At 40.3% G+C, this 23,612-nt stretch overlaps 1 protein-coding gene across 9 annotated transcripts in view; it reads left to right on the top strand.

Moving 5' to 3' along the window:
* WDR33 (WD repeat domain 33) overlaps positions 1 to 23,612 on the top strand; it is a 104,134-nt gene that overhangs the window by 69,012 nt on the left and 11,510 nt on the right. For 7 of the 9 annotated variants that reach the window (XM_077825494.1, XM_077825501.1, XM_077825495.1 and 4 more), the window contains 9 exons: positions 15,081 to 15,207; positions 15,693 to 15,847; positions 15,978 to 16,056; positions 16,637 to 16,747; positions 17,546 to 17,640; positions 18,486 to 18,572; positions 18,878 to 19,017; positions 19,254 to 19,406; positions 19,885 to 20,943. In XM_077825494.1, coding sequence (XP_077681620.1) covers positions 15,081 to 15,207; positions 15,693 to 15,847; positions 15,978 to 16,056; positions 16,637 to 16,747; positions 17,546 to 17,640; positions 18,486 to 18,572; positions 18,878 to 19,017; positions 19,254 to 19,406; positions 19,885 to 20,943 — 2,006 coding nt within the window. Of the gene's footprint in view, positions 1 to 8,216; positions 8,625 to 9,551; positions 11,262 to 15,080; positions 15,208 to 15,692; positions 15,848 to 15,977; positions 16,057 to 16,636; positions 16,748 to 17,545; positions 17,641 to 18,485; positions 18,573 to 18,877; positions 19,018 to 19,253; positions 19,407 to 19,884; positions 20,944 to 23,612 lie in introns of those variants that run through there. The other 2 variants (XM_077825504.1, XM_077825502.1) reach the window with 2 other exon arrangements.

A 23,612-nucleotide genomic window follows, 5' to 3' on the forward strand; every position in this document is an offset into this window, starting at 1 on the left:
CTTATTCAGTCTTTTATCTTGAGAAAATTTGTGATGAAATTAATTATGTAACAACTGTAGGGTGGGATAAGCTTAAGCAGATGTTCAGTAATCTACACATTGGAGAAGTTACTAATACGTTCACACTATGCTGCTCTACTTAAGTGGTATACTGTCCAAGGAACTTAACTTGCCTGATAGGCTCACCTGGATTACTGTTTTAAATTAAACTAACTATCCTCAGATCTTGAAGGTGGTGCACTGGTGCATGAGGCCACTGTTTCAAAACTAGATTAAATATGACAGTGGGATGTTGCGGGAGGTAACAGGCAACAGAGATGTAGGACTACATGTTAAGTTATAGTGTTGGTGGGTGGCATGGAACACATCATGTTCTTTTACATTATAAAAAATTGTAAGGATCTATATTTTAAAAGGGCATTAAAGGGTTAGCATAGTAGGGTAGTTCGTTTGGTTTATGAATGAAATGACATAAAACATCAGTTCCTCTTGCAGGAAAAAGTTCTTGTAATCGTGGTCTTCAGAGAAGTGGCTATATAGGAGGAAAATGGTTCTCTAAGAAGAACTGATAGGAGAAATGAGGACCCTGAGTAGTTACAGGCATGGTAGAATTCTCTTTCAGGGGCCTAAGCCAGCATTATACACTCAAAGCTGCCATTGACTCTTTTTTGGTTAACAAGGGAAGGATTAGGCTCCAGGGTATGTAACAGAACACCACAATCAAAGACAATAATAAACTGCTCCAGCCCCCCATCCCCACCCCAAAAAAAGCTGTAATTTCCTGTGATAGCTATAGTTTTTTTGGTTGGTTTGGGTTTTGTATTGGCCTAATGGTTCACATGCTCTTGTGTCTTAGTACCAGGGGTAAAATCAGAGTTTGAGTGCAACCTGGGGATTTCTGCTCCTTGGTTGGCAAGTGTTAGGAGCATTGTCAACGTGCTGAGGGCCCTCTTCTGATTTTTCACACATTTTTTGAGTAGTTCAATGTACCTTACCGGGGAGTGTCTCCTCTTCTCCATGACCTTAGCTGTATCCGTTTTGTATGTCTGGTACTAATGCACTTCATTAAGAGTACCAGATTCTCTGAATGTGTTTTTTGTTTTGTTTTTCTAAATTTTTAAAATATGCTTTCTAGATTCAGGAATCTGCTTTTGAGTATAATAACTAAACGTTTTTGGTGGGAACATATTCCTATGACTCCACAACAGAAGTTTACTCTCTCAACAGACTTTAACTGCAGCAACTTCTCTTTCAAATGTTAGAAGGTATCATTCTGGTGATATATCTAGGCATATGTAATGACATCCAGGATTTTTGCCAGGCATTTCCTATATGACAATGTGATTAAAACCCATTTTCTACCTCTAGGCATAAATCTTTCATACATGTTGTAATTTAAATTCTAATTCTGATCCCTGCAAACAAGCAGCAGATGCAGAGCCAGAACTGGAATGGACTCTCAGGATACATTCATGAAAACCTCCATGCTATCAGCTCTCCAAAAATCACTACATACTACACAATCATGTGATACCATAGCGTGCAGTAACTATACCAATATACGTTCAAAAACAGCATCCGTGTTCAAGTACAGACTGAATCATGGAGAGAAACTATACATTTCAATATTTCTGTTCCAAAATACTTGGGCCTGGGCTACGCTGGGGGGTCAGGGGGTGGTGGTTTTGAACTAAGATTTGAACTTCAGCTATTTGCGTAGCTGAAGTCGAAGTATCTTAGTTCGACTTACCTGGCTGTCCTCATGGCAATGAGTTGACTGTGGTGGCTCTCCCATCGACTCCGCTTACTCCTCCTGCTGAGGTGGAGTACAGACGTTGATTTGGGGATTGATTTATCGTGTCTAGATGAGACGTGATAAATCAGTCCCCGATAGATCGATCACTACCCGCTGATCCGATGGGTAGTGAAGACATACCCTTTATGTCCTACATTTTGCCATTTTAATGTCTTTAAATCAATAAACCAAACAAAACACACACACAAACCCACCCAACACTCCACACCACCACCACCTTCTGTTAAACATAGAATAATTTTGTTATAAACATTCAATATATCCCTCCCCATTATGCTGTTGTACAACGTATTTAATTATTTTTACACCGTCTCTGGCAGATAAATACATATAATAATCTTCAATATCCGTTGGTATTGCCCCAAACTCTGTTCTTTATAACTTATTCCACTGCTTAATTTTTCTTAGGAGAATGAGTATTGCCCCTGAGGCATTTTAAGCCAATACTACTTATTCTAGCCACATTGGATAGTGAGAATAATGTGCCACCTTTTTCAACCATCTGCTTATCTCCATGATTCTGTTTCTTACTTAATTTGGTAAACACTGAAGGCAAACTATCATGATTAGGTAATCTCAACAATAATTTCCTTTATATTTTGGCTCAGATCTCCAGTGCTTTTTAATGAGCCACTTGTTGTCTGAGTCATTATGGCTGAGGTTGATAGTGGACATGGGTCCTTTTCTGCAGTCTGTGATAGCCAAACTGCATTACTTTGATTTTTGCTTCTTCCCCTTACCTTACTGTGAAGGATGAATGTTCATGCAATGTTTATTCTAAAAGAAACGACTGTTGTGATTTTTCCCTCCTTAAACTCATCTTTTTGAACTTACAATTTCAATGGAATTGTTTAGACAGAAAGCACAATGTATATTGGCTATCAAAGAAAATGTTTTTTGCAGTTTCTTGGTCGGGAAGAAGGGAATCTGTGTCTGAATAACAATTGGCTTCATCTTAGTCAGTAATGACAAACTAGACTGATGGGACTGATCCCTCTTTCCACTTTGAACAGGTAGACAGGCCATTCATTTCAAAACTTTTCTTCCCTGATGAGAGAAGATCCCACGTGCTTTTTAGTGTGAATGTTCCAGTCTAATTCTTACTTATCTATCTGAATTATTTTACTAAAAATTTAGTGAGGGAAAAAAAAATCAAAGAATAAGAATTATATATATTTGACGATGTGAAACCCAAAGGACGAAGGGTCCAGCAATATTAGGTCAAGGAGGACTACAGATTGTCAATGTGATGAGCACAAACTCTCTATGTGATTAGGGGTACATACCCTTTTTTGGGTCCTTCATTCTAGACCTGTGGCCTACATGGATCAGCACTCATGACAATATGGACGAAAAAAAGGGAATACTTGAACTACTGGACAACTGTGCTAAGGAATTAATGTCCAAAGGCTGCTGCAGCTGTTATGTATAAACTGTAGTTCTTAGAAAATTATATAATCACCTCCATGTTGCAGTGTAGCAGATGTCTGCTACAGTAGCTATTTCCCGTCTGGCCCAGTAGCTATGGTACTGTATGTGTCTTCAGACCTGAAGGGGTTAGCCTGGATCCACTGAGCAATGGGAGAACTAGAAGCCTGCCCCTCTGCACTGTTAGGTTGTATTCTCTATAACACCTAAGAACATCTAGCCTGTGGAGAGCTTAACTTAAGCTTAACTGAGGATGATGATGGAGGGAGGATAAATTTCTTGGATGTTACAGAAGTGGAAGATTTCTTTTTGGGAGAATCGGGGAATTGTCTAGAGGAGTGCCTTGATCTTCTGGATGATGAAAGGTGACTATCAAGCAGGGATCAAAGTTCTCCAGTCCTAGCAAATGCAGTAACTACCAGGAAGGCCAGCCATCTTAAAGGACTGAATGTCTAAAGGAGTCTCAGTCAGGAGGAAGTAAAGAGTCTTTAAGATAAATTTGAGGATCTGTGAGAGGAGCAGACTAGCTTTCTGTATGTGGGCTTTGGGGTTCCAGTATCTGGAAATCATAAAACTAGTTCTAGATGAAAACATCCTACCAATCCCTAAATGGCTTCTCCTGCTGATAGCTAATATTTGGGAGTGCTGAACACTAGATTTTTGTTAGCCCCAACTGGGTTGAGTTTGGGGAGGCAAGCTGCCCACTTGAGATGCCTCTTCCAGTAGATTGCACAGATGTTCAGAATATGTCCTTTTGTGCTTTGCTGAGTTCCTCAGGTAAGGTTGATATTCCCAGCAGAGATCCGCTAGGCTCTCTCAGCTTGATTCCCATTTGATGGGGCTCATATACCACTCTCGGTTGATTCTATAGATCCTCATAATATGATTAACCTCTTATTTCTAATGTGGTTTGATCAGTAGTGAAATAGTTAACAAAGTTTAAATTATCTATGCTTCAATGTTGATACCCCATTGAGAACAATAAAAGACAACAGTTGTTTCATGCTGTCTGCAGATTCAGGCAGATGTCAGCACATTTATTTACATTTGCTTAATATTTTGTAAGTTATCTTTACAATCACAACGGCTCCATTTACTGTGAATTGCATTGGATCCCATTCTGACTACTCATCTGATCTAACTGGTGGTGGTTCTCCACTCTGGGATACTTTTTACAAGTTGGTCCTCCCTAATCTACAGGGTTTGCTTTTGTTTCTGGGTAAGTGGACTGGGTGATCAAGATGATGCCTCCTTTTGTCCCAGTGAAAGATAAGTGAGAAAAGTAGAGGTCTATAGTGCATTCTGAATCAGAGAATTTGTTTGAAACTTATTAGCCCTAGTGAGGAAGAATCAAGCTGTCTGGATAGTCCTTCATAGAGGATGGTCCTGTTTAATATTCTGGGTTGACTTGGGGGAGAGAGTATCTTGTGCAATCCATGAGTCAAACACTATTCTTATGTGTTATCTTCTGCTGTGGCCCAAGAAAGCTGTTCTCTGGGTTGATAGCTAAATTCAGCCTGGTCAGAGTGATAATAGCTGCTTATTCAGCACATTGATTAGTGAATAATACAGGTAATTAGAGTTCACAGATCCTTCAAAACTGCCACCAGCCATCACCATAACCTTTAATGAATATTATTGCGGAGGGTAAAGGGAAGGGAATTATTGAAAATGACCATGTTTGGTGAATCTGACTTCTGTGGTTTTCAGGGATGGGTATGTGTTCTTTAGTCCACTGCCACGAGGAAGGATCACCACTTCATAGCTAATATCATTGGTCTGAAGGAGTCCATCCTAAATTCTTGTGCTCTCTGGCAAGCTGGTCCTAAATTCTACAGCAAGCCCTCTGATTTCTCTCCTCTTCACACTTCTCCCCCCTTCATTTCTCTGGTCGAGTCACACTAAATTCTATGGCAGTTTCAAGTAAATTCAAAAACAGTTTTTGTTTTGTTTTTTTTTTAAACCTACATAGTACAGTTTGCAATATGCATTACATTATTTATTTTATTTTTACATTGAATGCAAATCACAATTTCTGCATGTTTTTCATTGCCACACAATTTTGTAATCATGCACAACTGCTTTGCTGAAGCTGTTGGATCAGAAAGCAGGAAGTTTTGGTAACCAGTGGTGATAGATGAGGACATTGACCAACATTTTTAAAAATAGGTGCCTCAACTTAAGATCCTAGATTCATATGTAGACACCTATTTGATGAGAGTTGCTGGATAATCCAGTCCTTTTTTTATAATCAAGTCACTCATATAAGTGCTTAAATATGGGTATAGGAGCTTAACTTTAGGTTTTTTAACTTTTTAAACATTTTTTAACATTTTGGCCATTTACTGATTTTTGATTTGTAATGTGTAAAAGGGGTGCTCCTGCTATGTTGGGGAACAGAATTGAAGTATTGGTTATAAAATATAGATTTCATTTTGACATTCCATTGAGATTAGTGGAGTCAGTTAATGTCTGTGAGAGCTGTTTTTTCAGGCTTTGTGCAGACTCAGAATGGGCATTAATTTATTTTACATTTGATTTACATTTGGAAGGTTTGCTTTGCGACCACAAAGACTGGCAACCTTCAATTTTTTGTAATATAGAATGCTTTGAATGCTAATTTTTTAAAAATTAGCCAAATCCTGCTGCATAGCTTGATTCTGCACCTTATTATGAAACCACAAAACCGTGGAAATCATAAGGCCCTACTGTTGATTGACAAAGTTACTATTCTTTCTATGTCTTTCAAATTATATATCCTTCTATCTTAAAAAGACATCTTATCCTTTGTTATATAATTTCTTGGAAATGAATTATGGAAGAACATAGAAGTTGTATACCTTATCAGACCAGTGGTCCATCTTGTGTAATGTTCTGTCTGTAGGCCTGATCCAGCACCCACTAAGAACAGTTGATGAATGTCAACAGTTGATGTCAGTGCATGCTAGATTAGGTCCTATGACAGTGGCCAGTATCAGATGTTTCCGAGGAAGCTGTAAGCAGACTCATAATAGACAATTATGGAATAATTTCCCTATAGGGAAAGCTGCTTCTTAACTTCTGTCAGGTGGTGTCTGGCTTATGTCCTGCTGCGTGAGGATTTATATCTGTTGTTTATTTAATATGTTTCTTGTATAATGTTTAATTCTTATTTTACCTTTTCATGTAAATTACTGTTGTAAATAAACATTTTCTCTTCAATAAACAGTGAGCGTGTTGCTGCTTTAAAGGTACATTGGCTAACAGTAACCTGTATCAGGGAAGTGTGCTTAGCCATGAGTACTTAAACAGCTATTGGGGACCACAAAATGTGAGGTTAACTTCCTTTTTGTCAGGACCTAATTAGTACTGATAAATAGTAACAGATTCTGCAATCAGAATTTTAGAAGATAATTGCGATAGGGCAGAATGGAATCCATCTTGCTCGTCCATGAATATATTGACTCTGTAGCATTAACGTTAAAGCAAGCAGGCATTTCTGGAAAACACCCAACAAGCAGATAGGTTAAATAAGAAGATGCCATTTTCACAAACACTTTTAAACTATATCTTTTTCCCTCTGTACAGTCTGGCTGCTCTACTTCAGTGGCATTTCATTGGAACTGGAGCTGAGCTTCCTTTTTGTTTGATGGTTATGAATAGGAAATACTGTGCACAATTCCATTATAGGAATTGACTGCCTCTGCTGTGTCATCTTGTGCACCCTGTACCATACTATTCTTTACAAGACATGGTAATCTAACTGAATTGTGCAGTAGGACATTAGTGCATCAATTTTGACTAAGAAGTGGTTAAATATCAGGAAATTCTACACTGTAAAAGGACAATAGACATAAATGGAAATGTATTTATGGTCATAAATTGATACTACTGACACATTGAGTTATGAGTACTGGTGATCATTCTGAATGTATGACTTAATTATATTTTTTAATTAGAAATACTGAAACATGCATATCACATTATTGATGTACCATTCTCTTTACTTTGAGAACAATTATTCCATGTCTTACTAATGAAATTTCCATTACTTCTCTACTTCTGTTGCACTGTCTGTTGTCCAGCTTAACTATTTATTCACAGATGTAGTTTTACAATATATATTCTAGACTCAGAGTTTCTCAAATGTGGCCACCAGGGGGCTTTTCTTGCAGCCACAGCCTTCTGGGCTGTGATGGGGTAGGGGTGGGTGACAAAATAGTGCCCCCCTCCCCCCCTTGCTCCTGGATGCACTGCCTTGATGTTGATTGCTGGGACTGCCAGCAAGGGTTGGGCTCTGCCCCCCTCTGGAGACACCTGGGGCACAACACTAGAGGAGCAAGCAGCCAGTGAATTCCCCACCTTCCCAGGGAAGTGGGGCTCAGGCTTTGTGCCTCAGTTCTGGGGTGGTGGGCAGCAGGTTCTGGCCGAGGGACTTTGGGCTCTAGCTCTGGACTCTGGCTGTGTGACGGCAGGCCCCAGGCTCTAGCCATGGGGCTTCAGGCACCAGGCCCCGGCTGCCTCCCACCAACCCCCATTGCTCCTGGCCCCTGCTGCCTCCCCTAACGCCCTCATCCAGGGTTTAATTTGTCCCCAGGCTTGGCAAGGCTGAGTAAGTCAGCTGTAAAAAGTTATACTTGTATGTTTGTTAATATCACTTTTCACAACAGACTTACTAACTAGGAATAAATAAATTACAATGATTTGGATGTGTCTATGTGCATATTTATTAGTTTTTCCTAAGGCTAATTAAGTATTTTAGGGAAAAGTGTGAGAGCAGCCACCAGCAAGAATTGGTGGCCGCACTGTAAGGCCACCAAAAAATTTGTCCTGAGAACCGCCATCCTAGAGCATCAGAATCTCACCACATTCTGATCTGTCCCCCCATATTAGGCCAGTGGGAGTAATGAGCATCAAGGATAAGCTATGGATAGATGGAAAAGTACCTATGTCTAAAGTGAAATGATAGGTGTGCCTTTATCTTCTATGGCAGGTGCTAAAGTTGAACAGAAGAATTTCCATCAAGCTTCTAAAATATTCAATGCTTAACACATTCATTTCTTCCTGTTAACTTTTCCTCTTACTGGAAAAAGAGTATTCACCTCCACTGAAGCACTGCTCTAGAGCATCACTTTAGAAAACTGAGTTTCTGTGGATGATGGCACATATCTGAAATGATAGATATTTTAAATCTCTGGTAACTTCTTTGTCCCTGTTCAAAGCAGGATAGCACTGGCATTGAATTATGTACCTCTGTAGAGGCTACAATCTTGTAAAGTACTTACGTACTCACTTAACATTAAATATGTGAGCAGTCCCATTATGGTTAAGAACACGTTTAAGTGTTTTGTTAGAGACTGGACAGCAATTGGCAGGGTTGAACCCTACATAGAGCTCAATCCTGCCAGTTACTAAGTGACTCATTGTTCCATGACTATATCTGGATTTTCTTTTTTCACTCCAGTCATATATGTATAGAACGCTTTATAGAAAACTTTGCCAAATATTTGGTTTATTATTCCAGTTTGAAAAAAGCGTCCCAATGACTGTTCCATTGCTAATAACCATATATGATATACAAAGACTCTCATCATAGTCTTCACAAGTCTTAAATCTCACATCTGCACAGCCATAAACTTTAATTTCTGTGCTGCTGAAGGGGAAGCCATCTCTGAGATGTACAGAATATTAAAAAGATTTGCAGGACTGTTTAGCTCCTGTAATAGAACCAGAGAGTTTCTTATGATGACCAAAAGGCCAGTGCAAATTCCATGACAATAGAATGCTGTATGCCGCTGTTAGGATTTTTGTACAGGGCATCAGCAGTTGGGAATAGGATGTGCAAATTCTAAACTGAATTACAGAAACACTGAATTTTTAAGATGTTTTATTTCTCACTTTTGTGATGATTAGATCATCCTCTCCAGTAGTCTGGGGTCAGGGCAACATCCCTTCTATCAAGATAGACATGTTTCACTAATGTTCATTAACATTTTTTATTAATATTTCATAGCTCAAAAATACACAATTTATGGGAAAAAATCCGTTCCTGTGTAACAGCTTTCAACCTGGAAAGAAAACTTACCACAATTATAAATACCTGAAAAATGGTATTTGTAGTAGAAGTGTAGACCAAAGCTAGCATCGGGAAAGTGACATTGATATATTAAAATAGCGATGATACAGAAACATTCACCATTGACAAATAAATCCTCTAGCAAACTGCCTGGATGTCAGGATTTGTGTGCACAGGTGTATAGAGCTCACATCCAGGGAAGGATGCCATGGGCAAATTAAAAAAAAATAAAATAAAATAATCCTTTATCAGGTCGGCAAGATCTGGAGATGCTTTGGAGGCAATATTCTTAACCCATTCAAGATGGAAAAGGGGTATTTCCTGTTGCTCTCTATGCACCTCCTTCCAGACTTTAAAAGAAACTGTGCTGAATGGCTGCAGAAGAAAGATTTCTGCAATTTGGAGCCTTTGATCGGAGGGAAGCACAGACACACTTCCCAAGAGGAGGGTCATTCATAGAACATGATGGGTGCAATAGAGTGAGCGAGAGCACGACTTTTTTTAATTCCTGGAATTAAAAGATTCTCACCCCTCACTGATTTGATACCATCAATCAATGTTACAAACAATAGATGTCTGTTCAGAATAGAGGGTTTTTGATAGATATGAGGTGCATTCTCTTGGTAACAAAACCCATAATCTTACTTGACAGTGCTGAGCTAATAAATTACGGAGTAATCTCCAGGTTACAAAGGATAGTATCCTGAAAACCTCTAACAAGTGTGGTGTTGGTACAGTAAATCATCTTAGAATTCAGCTCCTCCAGCATTATGGTGTTTCTAACACTCTGGAGACTATTCATAAATTAAGTGTGAGGCAATGAAATCATACTGTGTGTGTTCATTTTCTTCTAAGAGATTTAGTTCTCTTGGAATTATGTATTTTTGGGGATATCTGCTGCAAGGTGCTGACCGAGAGGCCTCAACTATCACTAATTTCAATGGGAATGGAGGACACTTGGTACCTTGCAAGATGGAGCTTTTGCAGAGTTACCATTTAAAGAAAAAACAAAATCCGAAACTTCCTTTAAAGTGGAAAATAAATTGTACTGCCTTGTGACAAATTTCTTCAGTTATGACAGTACTGAAATGTTGTGAAATTGAGTGTTCAGTATTTACAATATATATGCGCTATTGCATGTATTTTGATTATGATCATTAGTTATAAGCAATAAAATAAGATGCTTCAGGAAAACATTCACTCGTATATACATAATTTTTTAAAAATTGAACTAAAGTGTGGGGGGGAGGGGAGAAATAGAAATATGTGCAAAAGTCATATGTATAAAACTCTCCATTAAGTGTAAAACATTTTTAAATGCATTTTTTAAAGTTTGTAATTTGTGTGGGAGGGGGAGAAATAGCAAACAATTGGTCACAGTAATAAACTGAAGGCAATATACATATATTTCACATTTATAACTTAGATATATAAAGTAATACAAAATATATAGGCACATTATAAATAGTTATAAAAGATGGGTAGTACGCCATATGTTGGTATAATGTCCAATAAGTCATATCTGCAAAAAAAAAAGTCAAAAGGGGGTAGGAGAAATCATTAAATTTTCAATAATCACATTGGTGACATGCTGTATTTGACCAATCAGACACTACTTCAGTTAAGCCTATCTAGTTATAGTTTGTTGCAGTTTTCACCTTTTAAAAACACAATCCTGAAAGTGTAAGGGGTGAAAGAATATTTAATAATCCAATGTTTTAACTGGTCATCTAAGGCCTTTACTTCAATCAGCTATGAGTTATGGATCAGGCCTTTATTCCACTTGTAGAAAGAATTCTTATAGAAATAACTGCTTTGCATCTAGGCTTCTTTAGGGATTGGCTAATGCTTAATATTTTTCACACAAAAAATATAAAATTTGAACAAGCTGTATCAGATTTTTGCCCTTGTAAAAACAGGTTTTAGACTATTTTATGTTCCCACACTAATTCGTAATTTTAAGTGTGTTTAGAGTATACAAAGTTTTTTATTCTCCCTTTAGCAATTTTCAGATCATTTTGGCATATATTTTCTCCTTTTATTATGTAAATTTGTGTAAGAATATGAATATTAAATTTCACAACACTTCTACCACATTAATTATGTATTTTTCTTTTTGAAGGAGGGTATGTTTGTTAATATTCCCTATTATATGTGTCAACATTTTTTGGGGAAGGGGGGCAATTAAAGTCTGAAAGTATCCATCTTTTCCATAAAAGCACAATATATTAACACATTGAACCTCACCATGCAAGGATTTGAACAGGCTAACCAAGTCTAAAATCCTTCACAAGTTCTGTCTGTCTATCTTAGGTACCTATAATATCTTTGTGCTTCACACTCTAATGTAAAACTGTGCCTCACAGAGGTGTTGGGGATTATAGTGCTTTCCTTCACGTTTTTTTTTACAGATGGGGGACTGAGACACAGAGAGGATAAGTGACTTACCCAAGATCACATAGGCAGTCTGTGGCAGAGCAGGAACGTGAACCCAGGTCTCCCCCAGTCCTAGGCCAGTACCCTAACCACTGGACTGTCTTTCAGTGTTTAAATTAAAAACACAGTTTTGTTCCACAACCCTCTATGTTAGCACAGGCAATAGGACATAAATCTCCCTATCAGCAGACTGAGGAAAACAGCAAGGTATGCCCTTATTCCCTGTAAAGGAGTCTGTCTCAGTGACCCTGATCAGTTGTTTTACTGTTTGCATGCTACTCTTCTGAGTGATTTAAGCTAGATTTTTAGCTTTTACATTTTTCTTTTAAAAACTTTCCCCCCACCTCTCCCCAAATCCTCCTCATCTCTCAAGATTAGCTAGTTGCAAATATATGGCTGTCATAGCAAAGAGTTTATTTTTTCTCCTCACATTCATTGGTGCCAATCGTGGGAAAGTTGTAGCTAAGGGCAAATGGGGGGATCCCTTCCAACAGCTTCCTCCAAAGTCTGACTTTGCTAACCAAGCAAGTAACCTGCACTGAGAGTCTAAAAGATTATGCTCCTGAAGGTAGTGAGGTTGGGGCTATTTTGACTAGCCAGTAAAAGTTTTTCCCAGTTATTCCTCTGGTCCAGGACATGTTGGGCATGGATTGGACTGCTTCCAACAAGAAACTGCAATCCCTTAGATCCTTCAGGTGGCTTTATGCCTTCTCAAGGGATAAGGCTGATGTGGTTCTCTTCGTCCCTAAGATTCTGACTTTCCTGTGATACTCCAAAACCATCTCTTCTTGAGGGCCAGTGCCTGTTGAATTGGCAGGACAAGCTACTCATATTAGAGTAGCATACTAGTGTTTTGGGTTCTCTGTGGTAAATGGCTTATATGGCCAGGACCTTAGTAAGATGATTACAGAAATTGGCATCTAAGGAAGATATTGAGGCTTGTTCCTTCTGTCATATAGCATCTTTTTAAAGACCTATTTGTGGTATTATCCAAGCTTTTTCCCACAGTATGGCCATATGTTATCACCTTCCAGGTGTTGTGACTATGAACTTGAGCTGATGATCTTGCATCTAAAGCTGCCTTTGTCTGTGTGTCTTTTGAGGGAAATTTTTTTTTGAAAATGGCTTAACGCATATTGAAATCTTCAAAGAAAAGCGTGAATTTATTAGTCGCATATCCAGATTTCAGGATCCCAAGCCCTACTGACCAAAGAGAAAATAGCCCTTTGTCTCTTTTCAGTATTCCTACTTCACTCAGCCCTAGTCTACACTTGGTTGGGGGGGTCAAATAGCGTAGCTGAAGTTGGCGTATCTTAGGTCGACTTACCTGGCCATGAGGAGGGCAGTGAGTCGAATGCTGCCTCTCCCCTGTCAACTCCGCCTCTCGCAGTTCCAGAGTTGACAAGGAGCACATTCAGGGATCAATTTATCGCGTCTAGATGAGACATGATAAATCGATCCCCGATAGATTGATCACTACTCGCCAATCTGGCGAGTAGTGAAGACCTCCCCTCAGTCTGGTTATTTTAGGAACAAGAGAGGCCAACCCAACTCTAAGCAAATTTGGAGCTGGCCTGCATGTTTCTGCATTTTCTGGGTTCTGTGATGGTGTATTTGAACTCATTGCTGTGAGCATGTTTTCATACAATACATGATCTCCCCAGCATTAACTATTCAGCAGTCATTACCTCGGTTCAAGTCCTCTGTGTCCAGCCTATCCTTGCCTCTGGAGCTGAAGTCCTCTTTTATTCTGATAGTTAAAGAATGAGACTATCCACCAAGGGTCACCCTGAGTTGCCTCAATTACCCAGGGCACACATCTCTGGGTGGCATGGCCCCTTTTGGCTACAATATAGTATGGGCCTTCTGGGTTCTGACAGAGTGGACTGTTCCAGTTAAACCCTTGTTTAGAATGCAGTTCACCTGGGACCTAAGATCTAGACATAAAATATTCAAAGAGATGTTGCCTCATTTGCCTCTCCCAGCAGAATCTGGTGGGGAGGAAACCATCACCATAAGACTCCCATCTGGTAGTAGGGGCAACTTGTGACCAGATTCTCAGCTCTGGCAGCTTGAGGACAGTGCTCTTGCTTGTGGCCCTATAAATTGTAAGGTCAATTCAGTCTGCTGGGAGAGTGAGGGGGGAGGGTCAGGCTCTTTTCTGCAGTGTTCCTTGTCTGGACAAGATAGTGATTAAAGCTGTTCCCTATTTCCTCCCCAGGGTGGTTTCTCCATTCCTCTTGAGTCAAGAAAATTTTCTCTGCTCATTCTGTCCAGTTCCACAAAAATCAGAAAGTTCATACATCTGATGTGAGAATGGTTTACATATCTTAGAATAATTGTAAAGCTTAGAAAGTAAGTTGCTAGCTGCCTTCAGAAAGCACATGCTCACTTTTCCCCTAACTACCCAGATGATCTCTCTTCTGGTACTGAACATTACTGTTGGCATGTCCACTAAGTGGGCTGGCAGAGAGAGATATTGTAGAAAGTATAATTCTTTCCTTTTTATTTTTTCCTCCAAATTCCTATACTCCAACCCAGACACCTCACCATATTGCTGTGAATAACAGTTGAGACCATTTTCTTGTCTGATTTAAGAGTTAATATATTTCCTAAGCAATACAGATTATCTAAATGAGCAAGGTCAGCCAATCTAATGATAGGGAAGTGATGGCATATGTTTTTCTTTTTTCCTATCTTCATTTGGTGCTAGGAAAATGTGGAGTTGTTATATGGGCTGGTGTAAGGGACTTTGACAAACCAAATTAACACGTTAAAAAAAAAAAAATCCTAGTCAGTCAGTCTGGTCTAATTTCTTTTGCCTACTATCATTTCCTGTGGGGGCTGGAACACTACTTCAGGAGTGGGTGTTAATAGCTTACATTCATATAGAGCCTTTATTCCTAAAAAAGTTGCAAAAGCAAAGTAATATGTAACCATGTACTTTGCGTTACCACTACAAGGCAGACACTTCTGAGATGTTTAACATAACATTACACAATGGTTTAGGACCAAAGGCTAAAAATATGCCCAGTTGAAACTTCAGTTATTAAATAGATGGAATCTGCTTTGTGTTTTCTAATAAAGACCGTGAAAGCTGAGAAGGAACCTATTTCAAGTGATTTGTAAGAAGAAATGTAATGCAATACAGAAAACTAAAAATAGCACTGTCATTAAATAGCATTATGGACTTTAAGGTCACGCCATGCTCTGTAATGTTTTTTTCATCCCATTATATATATTTTGGGCTAGACAGGATTTTAGTTCACAAATTACATAAGCGATTTCATGAAATTTTTAGTTTTCTCTGAAATCCCTAAATGAGCAACTTTGTATTCCCAACAGGGCATGGGGCAGATGTGAAGTGTGTTGACTGGCATCCAACAAAGGGATTGGTTGTGTCAGGAAGCAAAGACAGCCAACAGCCTATCAAGTTTTGGGATCCAAAAACTGGCCAGAGTCTTGCCACGCTGTAAGTTATGACCTGAGGTTAGGTCAGAAGGGGTAAAACTGCTTGGACTCTTGATTATTTTATTCTGTTTTCAGTTGCCCCCCTCTAGGACCAGGTCTCTTCAACCATACGTAACAGTTGCGATAGGGGCAGGCCGTCTAGACGGGTCAGGAAATCTAGAGGGTAGACATAATTTGATCTGAAGACCTTGTTTATCCCTTCCTGGTGTAAGTTGTCTTTCCACTTGTTCACAAGTCTCATGTCACCCAAGTTCTCTTGAGATACTGCTGGTACCTAGTTAAACTTATGCCTGATAAACCAGCAGAAGTTACTATCATCATAATAAGAAACATGTCTCTGTGTGTACCTCTAGGTCCTATACGTACAGGGAGCAAAAGGCCAACCTTAAAACTTAGACCCAGGCCCTCTGTATAGAAGCACATAAGTTATTCTATTGAGGATGTCTGACTTCTAGCCAGTTAGTCTTGTTCTACCTCTACTTCCAGACACGCTCATAAAAACACAGTGATGGAGGTAAAGTTGAACCTGAATGGGAATTGGCTGCTTACAGCATCTCGTGACCACCTCTGCAAGCTCTTTGACATCCGAAACCTGAAAGAAGAGCTCCAAGTTTTCCGGGGTCACAAGAAAGAGGCCACAGGTCAGAATGAACTCCATTTCATACTACTGTTATTATGAGTGAATTGGGATTAAAGGCACACATTTTCAAGGCTTTGAGGTACAGTTTAACATTCACTAGCGATTCCTGATTGTGAATTTTTGCATTTCAGCTGTGGCCTGGCACCCTGTTCATGAAGGGCTTTTTGCCAGTGGAGGGTCTGATGGTTCTTTGTTGTTCTGGCATGTTGGGTAAGTACCTTTTTCATCAACATGGAGCAATTTAGTTCACGCAGTGTTAGATATCATTATGGTAAACATAACTTATATTGTCACCACTTGAATCTCTGTTGTTATATGTGCATATATAATACAGCCTTGCCTCGTGTATATCTTTGAGTGCCTGAACATGGTAGTTTGGGGATATATTTCTACTTTTAATTTTTCCTCAGAGATACATTTATATGAAAATCTGTTTGTGAAGATGTAATTAGTTGTACGGATTCTAATCCTTATAGAAGAGTTTCCATTTCAGTCTAATGAAGGTGGTAATGAAAGGGATGAAATTCCGAGCCTATCCTAAAGCATCTGCTGGTGATGCTGTAACTATGGTTTTGTTTTTTGTTTTTTTTTAAGAATTGGACATTGCTCCACTGAGTGTCCCAGAACAGCAAATCTAAATGAGTGAAAAATAACTGAGGCCTAAAATGAGCATAGTATAGAAAGCCATGAGCAACTGAGTAGCAAAATAATTTAAAAAAAAAAAAAAAAAACCCTCATACTGGGTTTGTAGTAGGATATTCTTCTGTGTGATAACCGTGTGATGTTTCAGGGTGGAGAAAGAGGTTGGCGGAATGGAAATGGCCCATGAGGGAATGATCTGGAGTCTGGCTTGGCATCCTCTTGGACACATTCTCTGCTCCGGCTCAAATGATCATACTAGGTATTTTCAAGTATTTAAACAAAGATTTCAGGGGCACACATAGTTTAAAAACTGGGGAAAAGTCTGAGATAGATTGGGGTTGTTCTTTCCATTGAACCAGCTAAGAAAGCAAAGATGCAGAGAAACTAAGGTGTTCTGTTTGGAAAAGCACTGATTTTTTACAGCATAGGGTGGAATTAAAGTCTAGCCTCTCATTCCTCTTGGAGGAAACTTTAAAATTTGAGGTCCTACCAGATCTCCATGGTCACAAAAATATCATATGGAACTTTTGAGAGGTTTTTCTGTTGTCTTTGACAGAAAATATTTCTTCTTAAGGCTTCCTCAACACTTGCCCCATCCACTTGTCTTGTGCTAATCAGATGTCACCCTCCACCATACAGGGGTGCTCACCTTCTAGGATGGAAACACTGTAAATGGTGCAACAGTTATATTTTATAAGCGGAGTGAATCTGCACAGAAGTGCATGTCACAAGAACGATAGCCCATCAGTACCTGCTAAGAATAGCAAGGGCTATTGAAGAGGAATGGGCAGTCTTGTGTCCAGTCTGTCAATACAGAGAGTTCTTAAGTTCTCACAGCCACTATCTGTTAAGTGTTTTTGAACATATTGGAATGTGAGAATTAATCATACCTGATGTTTAGGTCCAAATAGGAGCCTGATGAATAAGGCCTTGGAAATCTAAATCAAGATATTGTGATAAAATGCAAAAGTAGGAAGAGAGAATATGGCAACTAAAAATAATGAATCTCCCAACACTTTCAGCAAGTTAATATCACACTCTTATTTTATTTTGACAGCAAATTCTGGACTCGAAATCGGCCTGGAGATAAAATGAGAGATCGTTACAACCTGAACCTGCTGCCAGGAATGTCAGAGGATGGCGTGGAATATGGTAAGGCTATTGCCATGAATTCAGAAGAATGGAGGGTTAGTGTTAGGAGCAAGCCCAGAGCCCTTAGCTACAGCTCTAATCCAGTTTCTGGGTGACATGATGAAATATAATAGCATTGGTGACTGGGTAGATGAGGATTTTTTTAGTGGGATGCTCTCTCATTCTCCATTATATCTAGGTCCCCATTCCAACAATGAGGTTTTTTTGTTCTGCAGCTCCAAGAGGTAAGACCAGCTCTGTCAATCACAGGAAGGAGGTTTGGCTCCCCCTCTGGGAAACTCCCCAGTTTGTTCTGCCTCCTGAAAACTTCAGCATGTGACTTCAAGATCTCCCACAATCCTGAGCTACAGAGCACAGGAAAACCTTTTAAATTATTGAACTGGACTCAAAATGCCTTTACCTTAAGTCTTTTCCCTCTTTTAAGGCTTTTTCTTGGCAATGTCAAGTCTTTCAGGGTTCCCATCTCCCCTCCTGTCCCATGGGTTTGTCTTTTTCATTCAGATAATTGATTACACTGTGTCCCAGAATTTTTTTAGATCAAAATTTCCCATGAATTTTTCCTTTTATCTATATTTATTAAAGTACAACAGGGAATTGTATTTGAAAACATGTTTCTTTTCCCACTCTCTTTCACAGATGCAGCTTTGCTGAAAGGATGTTTGTTGTAGTCTTTTGGGTGGTTTTCCATCTCTGAATTTCTAGGTCATATTTTAATATCTTGCAGTTCATGAGTGAGATAAAGTGTGCCCCAGCATCTGTGAAATATGTAGGAATCAAACTTCCAGGAAAGACATTACTGATCTAAAATCCTTGCTGAAATCAGTCTGTTTGTTTTCCACCTCTAGATGACCTTGAACCCAACAGCCTTGCAGTGATTCCTGGGATGGGAATACCTGAGCAACTGAAACTAGCCATGGAACAAGAGCAGATGGGTAAGAGGGAGAAATGATGCATGCAGGCTCATTTTCGTAAGCTATTCAGCTACTGGTTGGCTATTTTTCATACTTCTCATCTGTCATGGGGGCCTGAGGGGAGAAAAAGTGAAATGCACTAAACAGCTATGTATTTCTTTCACATTGAACTTCTCTGACATTCTGTGTACTAGCATGTTTTCAATGTTAAGAGGGAAATGAACAGGGTTTCCTGGTCCCCTGGTTTAAGTAGAGACTCAGAAAACTAACAAGATTTCTTCATCCTCCTTTATATGCTGACTGTGCTGTTTCTCCTTGCGTTCAAGGGAAAGATGAGTCAAATGAAATTGAGATGACAATCCCAGGGCTGGACTGGGGAATGGAGGAGGTGATGCAAAAGGACCAAAAGAAAGTGCCACAGAAAAAAGTGCCCTATGCGAAACCAATCCCAGCACAATTTCAACAGGTAAGAACATGATACACAATGATACATCAGACTAAATTGATTTTAGCCCAACAATCAATAGCCTGTACCTGATACAACACTCCAAATTCTAACTTCTATAGATCAGTATCCAGTGTAGAATAATACACCAGTCCAGTTCATGAACACTTGAGAATAAAATATTTGAATCCCTCCAATCCCAGGTTACTATCTAAGATAGTAGGTATTTTGATTTTATATCTTCACTTCCCTTATAGGCTTGGATGCAGAATAAGGTCCCTATCCCTGCTCCACCTGAGCTGATGAATGACAGAAAGGAGGATATTAAACTGGAGGAGAAAAAGAAAACACAAGCTGAGATCGAGCAGGAAATGGCAGCACTTCAGTACACCAACCCTCAGCTCTTGGAGGTATGTAAGGAAAGTGAAATTGTAGCAAGTACCAACCAAGTGAGTGTGCTTGGGTAAAAGACAAAAAGAGGAAGTGGTGAAAAGCAGAATTAATCACTGTAGAGAATAAAGCAGAAGTTAGGTGAAATATATGGTGCACTTCATTAAAAATTGTTAAAGTAGCAGTGGTGAGTATACTTAAAAGCATTGCTGGAATAAATTGAAAATTAAATAAGGTCAAGTAAATACTGAACCTGACCACCAAACTATGAGGTTGGCTTATTGTGACACTGATGATGAGTTGGCAGCATTTCAGTTAACTTTATCCTGTTGAGTTCTCATTCTTTTTAACTGGATCTCTATATATCAGTCAGGTTAAATGAGTTAAAGCTTTTTTCAGAGTTCCCTTGTTCCCAAGAGTGAAATGATTGTCTGCTTTCCAGTAGTTCTACATACATGTATGTGCAGCCTGTTTACATGTGTATTTGTTTTCTGACAGCAACTGAAGATTGAGAGACTTGCACAAAAGCAAGCTGAGCAAGTCCAGCAGCAGGCACCACCTCCAGGAGGCCCTCTGCATGGACCCCAGCCTTTCCCAGGACAAGGCCCAATGTCGCAGATGCCTCAAGGATTTCAGCAGCCCATTCCACCTCAGCAGATGCCAATGAATATGCCTCAAATGGGACCCCCTGGTCCACAGGGACAGTTCAGACCTGGAGGACCCCAGGGACAAATGGGACCCCAAGGTCCTCCATTACATCAAGGATCTGGAGGTCCACAAGGCTTCATGGGACCACAAGGACCTGCGGGTCCCCAGGGACCTCCACAAGGACTACCAAGGCCTCAGGATCTACATGGGCATCAAGGAATGCAGAGACATCCTGGACCTCATGGGCCCATGGGGCCTCAAGGGCCACCAGGTCCACCGGGTAATTCTGGCCCACAGGGTCACTTAGGACCACAAGGTCCACCTGGGTCTCAGACTCATTTAGGGCCGCAAGGTCACTTAGGTCCTCAAGGTCCCCCTGGTGGTCAAGGAATGCAGGGGCCACCTGGTCCAAGAGGAATGCAAGGGCCGCCTCTTCCTCATGGAATGCAAGGAGGTCCAGGATCTCAAGGGATGCAGGGCCCTATATCTCAAGGGCCTTTGATGGGACTTAATCCAAGAGGGATGCAGGGTCCACCAGGGCCCCGTGATAATCAGGGACCTGCTCCACAAGGGATGATGATGGGTCATCCGCAAGAAATGAGAGGACCTCACATGCAGGGTGGTTTACTCGGACATGGTCCCCAGGAGATGAGGGGCCTACAGGGACCCCCACCTCAAGGTTCAATGTTAGGACCTCCACAGGAATTACGTGGGCCGCCAGGTGCACAAGGCCAGCAGGGGCCTCCAAAGAACTCTTTAGTTGGGCCTCAAGGAAGTATGCAAGGACCGTCGGGACCTCCGGGACAGCAGAATCCTTCAAGGGGGTCACATCCTCCCCAAGGCCCTCTACCTTTCCAGCAGCAGAAAACCCCTCTGCTTGGTGATGGGCCTCGTGTCCCATTCAGTCAGGTATGTCTGAGGCAGCATAATGCTGAAAGTGTTAGGAATGTACGAATGATATGCTGAGTATTACAGTTACACAGTATGAACCCTAAGTAGCAAGAGGTGGGGTTCCAAAGGGTAAGTGCCGTTGAAAAATAATGAAGCACCAGTACCTATGAGTTAATGAAAACCAGTTACATAGCTTGAAACAGCAATAATAAAGGTATAGAGAAGGAAGGATTACTAATACTGATGTAGAATTAAATTTCTGGCAAGAAAATATTTAATCTCAAAATAAATCCGTTATCTAATTAAGACAGAAGAGTCTTAACTTCTGAACTCTTGAAAACAGGTAGCCTCCGAGAAAAGAATTCAGAAATGTTGAATTAAGCAAATTTCTGATGCTTATTCTCAGATGTACAGGTGCATTTTTTGAGGAAGAGTTTTGTAAACTTTCATCTAGCCATTTCTGACAAATGAGTGTGGTGTTTTTCACAAACCTTTTTTGTAGATTTTTACTTGTCTTCATATGAGTAAACAGCTTCTTTTTAAATGTTAAACTGGCATGGATTTACTGCTCAGTTAAAAAAAATTAACTCGTCTGAAACACTGTGCCTGTTCCTGAATCCCCCTATGAATTATTGTTGGGGGGAGGTCTAGTTAAATTGCAGAGAAAGCACACATTTTTCACAGGTTGATCATATATAGCAAATTTTGCAGATGTGTAACACATCTGTGAAATTTGCCATTTATGCTGTGATCAACCCATGAAAAATTTCTCAAACTGTGGGCCCTGACCCAAAAGGCGGTCACAGGCCTATTAGGGGTAGCGTTATTGCCACCCTTACTTCTCCACTGCTGCTGGGGGCAGCACTGTCTAAAGCTGGGAAACAGGAGAGCAGTGGCTGCATGGTATTGCCACCCTTACTTCTGTGCTGCTGCTGGCGGCGGTGCTGCTTTCGGAGCTGGGCACCTGGTCAGCAGCCGCCACTCTCACCCGATTTCACAGTCTGTGACGTGGTCTTTTTATTGCCACAGACAGGTCACATGTACTTCTTTATGTATATGTGGGAGTGGAGGTAAAACCAATAAAGGAGCCAGAGCCTCCAGGGCTTTGAAGCTTCGCTGGTTTGCAGGAGAAAAAATGCAAGTAGAGGGCCTGATCCAATTCCCATTGAAACTAATGTGAGTTTTTCCACTAACTTCAGTGGGTGCTGGATCAAACCCAGAGTGTGTAAATATATTTGTGTTAATTAAAAAAAAAAAAGTGTATGTACATCTGTGTCATATATATTTGGGCGTGGGGGGTTGCAGGCTGTAGCTGTGTCCCAGCTTCCCTAGCTGGCAGCCCCGCAAAGCTGCCTGCTTTCCATGTGGAGCAGGGGTGCTGGGGCAAGTCAAGCCCATGCCCCAGATGTCATACCAGGATGCAGCCTGGAGAGCATAGGAAGAGGTACTATACAGCCCCGTGACCCCCCAGCATCCCCACTCTCCATGGAAAGCTCCAGTGTCTGGGCAGCAGCCCCCTCCCCACTGCAGCCCTGCCCGTAGAATATCCTGGGGCCCAGTATCAGCATGTCGCAGCTCTTCCATCTCTGGATGCAACCTCACAAACCTGACTTTCGCTTATTAGCAACTGTCGAATAATGGCAATCTTTTGCTGTCCTCCGAGGGGTTGCTAATAAGCGGAGTCATGTGTGCATGTGTGTTTCAGTATGAATAAATACCAAAAACAGTTAACATTGCATAGTTAAGCACTGAGAAGTTCAGAAATGTTAATGTTAGACATTGTTTGCGTTGTTGATGTAGCCGTGTTGGTCCCAGGATATGAGAGACACAGTGTGGGTGAGGTAGTAGCTTTTATTGAACCAACTTCTGTGAGTGGAAGAGAATCTTTCAAGCTTCCCAGAGCTCTTTTTCAGGTCTGGAAAAGGTAACCAGAGTATCACAGCTCAATATGAGGTGAGATAAATTAAGCTTAACACATTTCAGAGGACCAGTTAACATAAAGTGGGCAATTAATACCTTTGCAGTCATAGGACAAAGGAGGGTTAGTCAGTTACAGATTGTTTTAATGAGCCATAAAACCTGTGTATCTGTTCAGTGCATGATTTTCAGTGTCTAGCAGAGTTATGAATTTAAGTCCCTAGACTCGTCTTTTGAAGGTATTGTGTGGATTTTCTTTAATTATGAAGACTGAGGCATCAGTTATGAGGTGATTGCTTTGTGAAAAGTGTTCACCCTCTGGTAGTGTTTGTCTGGTGTTTTTGTCTTTTATCATTTTTCTGTGTAAGTTTATTCGAGAGCATAGTGATTGTCTGGTTTCATCCACATATTTGTTGTTAGGCACTTGATGTACTGGATGAGGTATATCACATGTTGTGATAGGCATGTGTAGGACCCAGGGATCTCGAAAGGTGTGTTGTGGAGGGTATTGATCATTGTAGCAGCAGAAATATATCTATAGGTTTTGTATCTGTTCTGGCGGGGTCTGGTGCCTCTTTGAGTTGGTGTGTCCTGGTCTGTGTTACACGTTAAACTATTATGCGTAAATAACAGTGATGACACTTTCAATTATTACAACACTGTCAGTGATGTTTTGTTAATACATTTTAATGTAAATACACTGTTACTGCTTTAAATGGTTGAATACTTTGAACCTGGAACATGTTTTTATGTCTGCTTTAAAGAAAATT

The sequence above is a fragment of the Eretmochelys imbricata genome, chromosome 9 (assembly GCF_965152235.1).
Source record: "Eretmochelys imbricata isolate rEreImb1 chromosome 9, rEreImb1.hap1, whole genome shotgun sequence".
NCBI classification, from domain to species: Eukaryota; Metazoa; Chordata; order Testudines; family Cheloniidae; genus Eretmochelys; species Eretmochelys imbricata.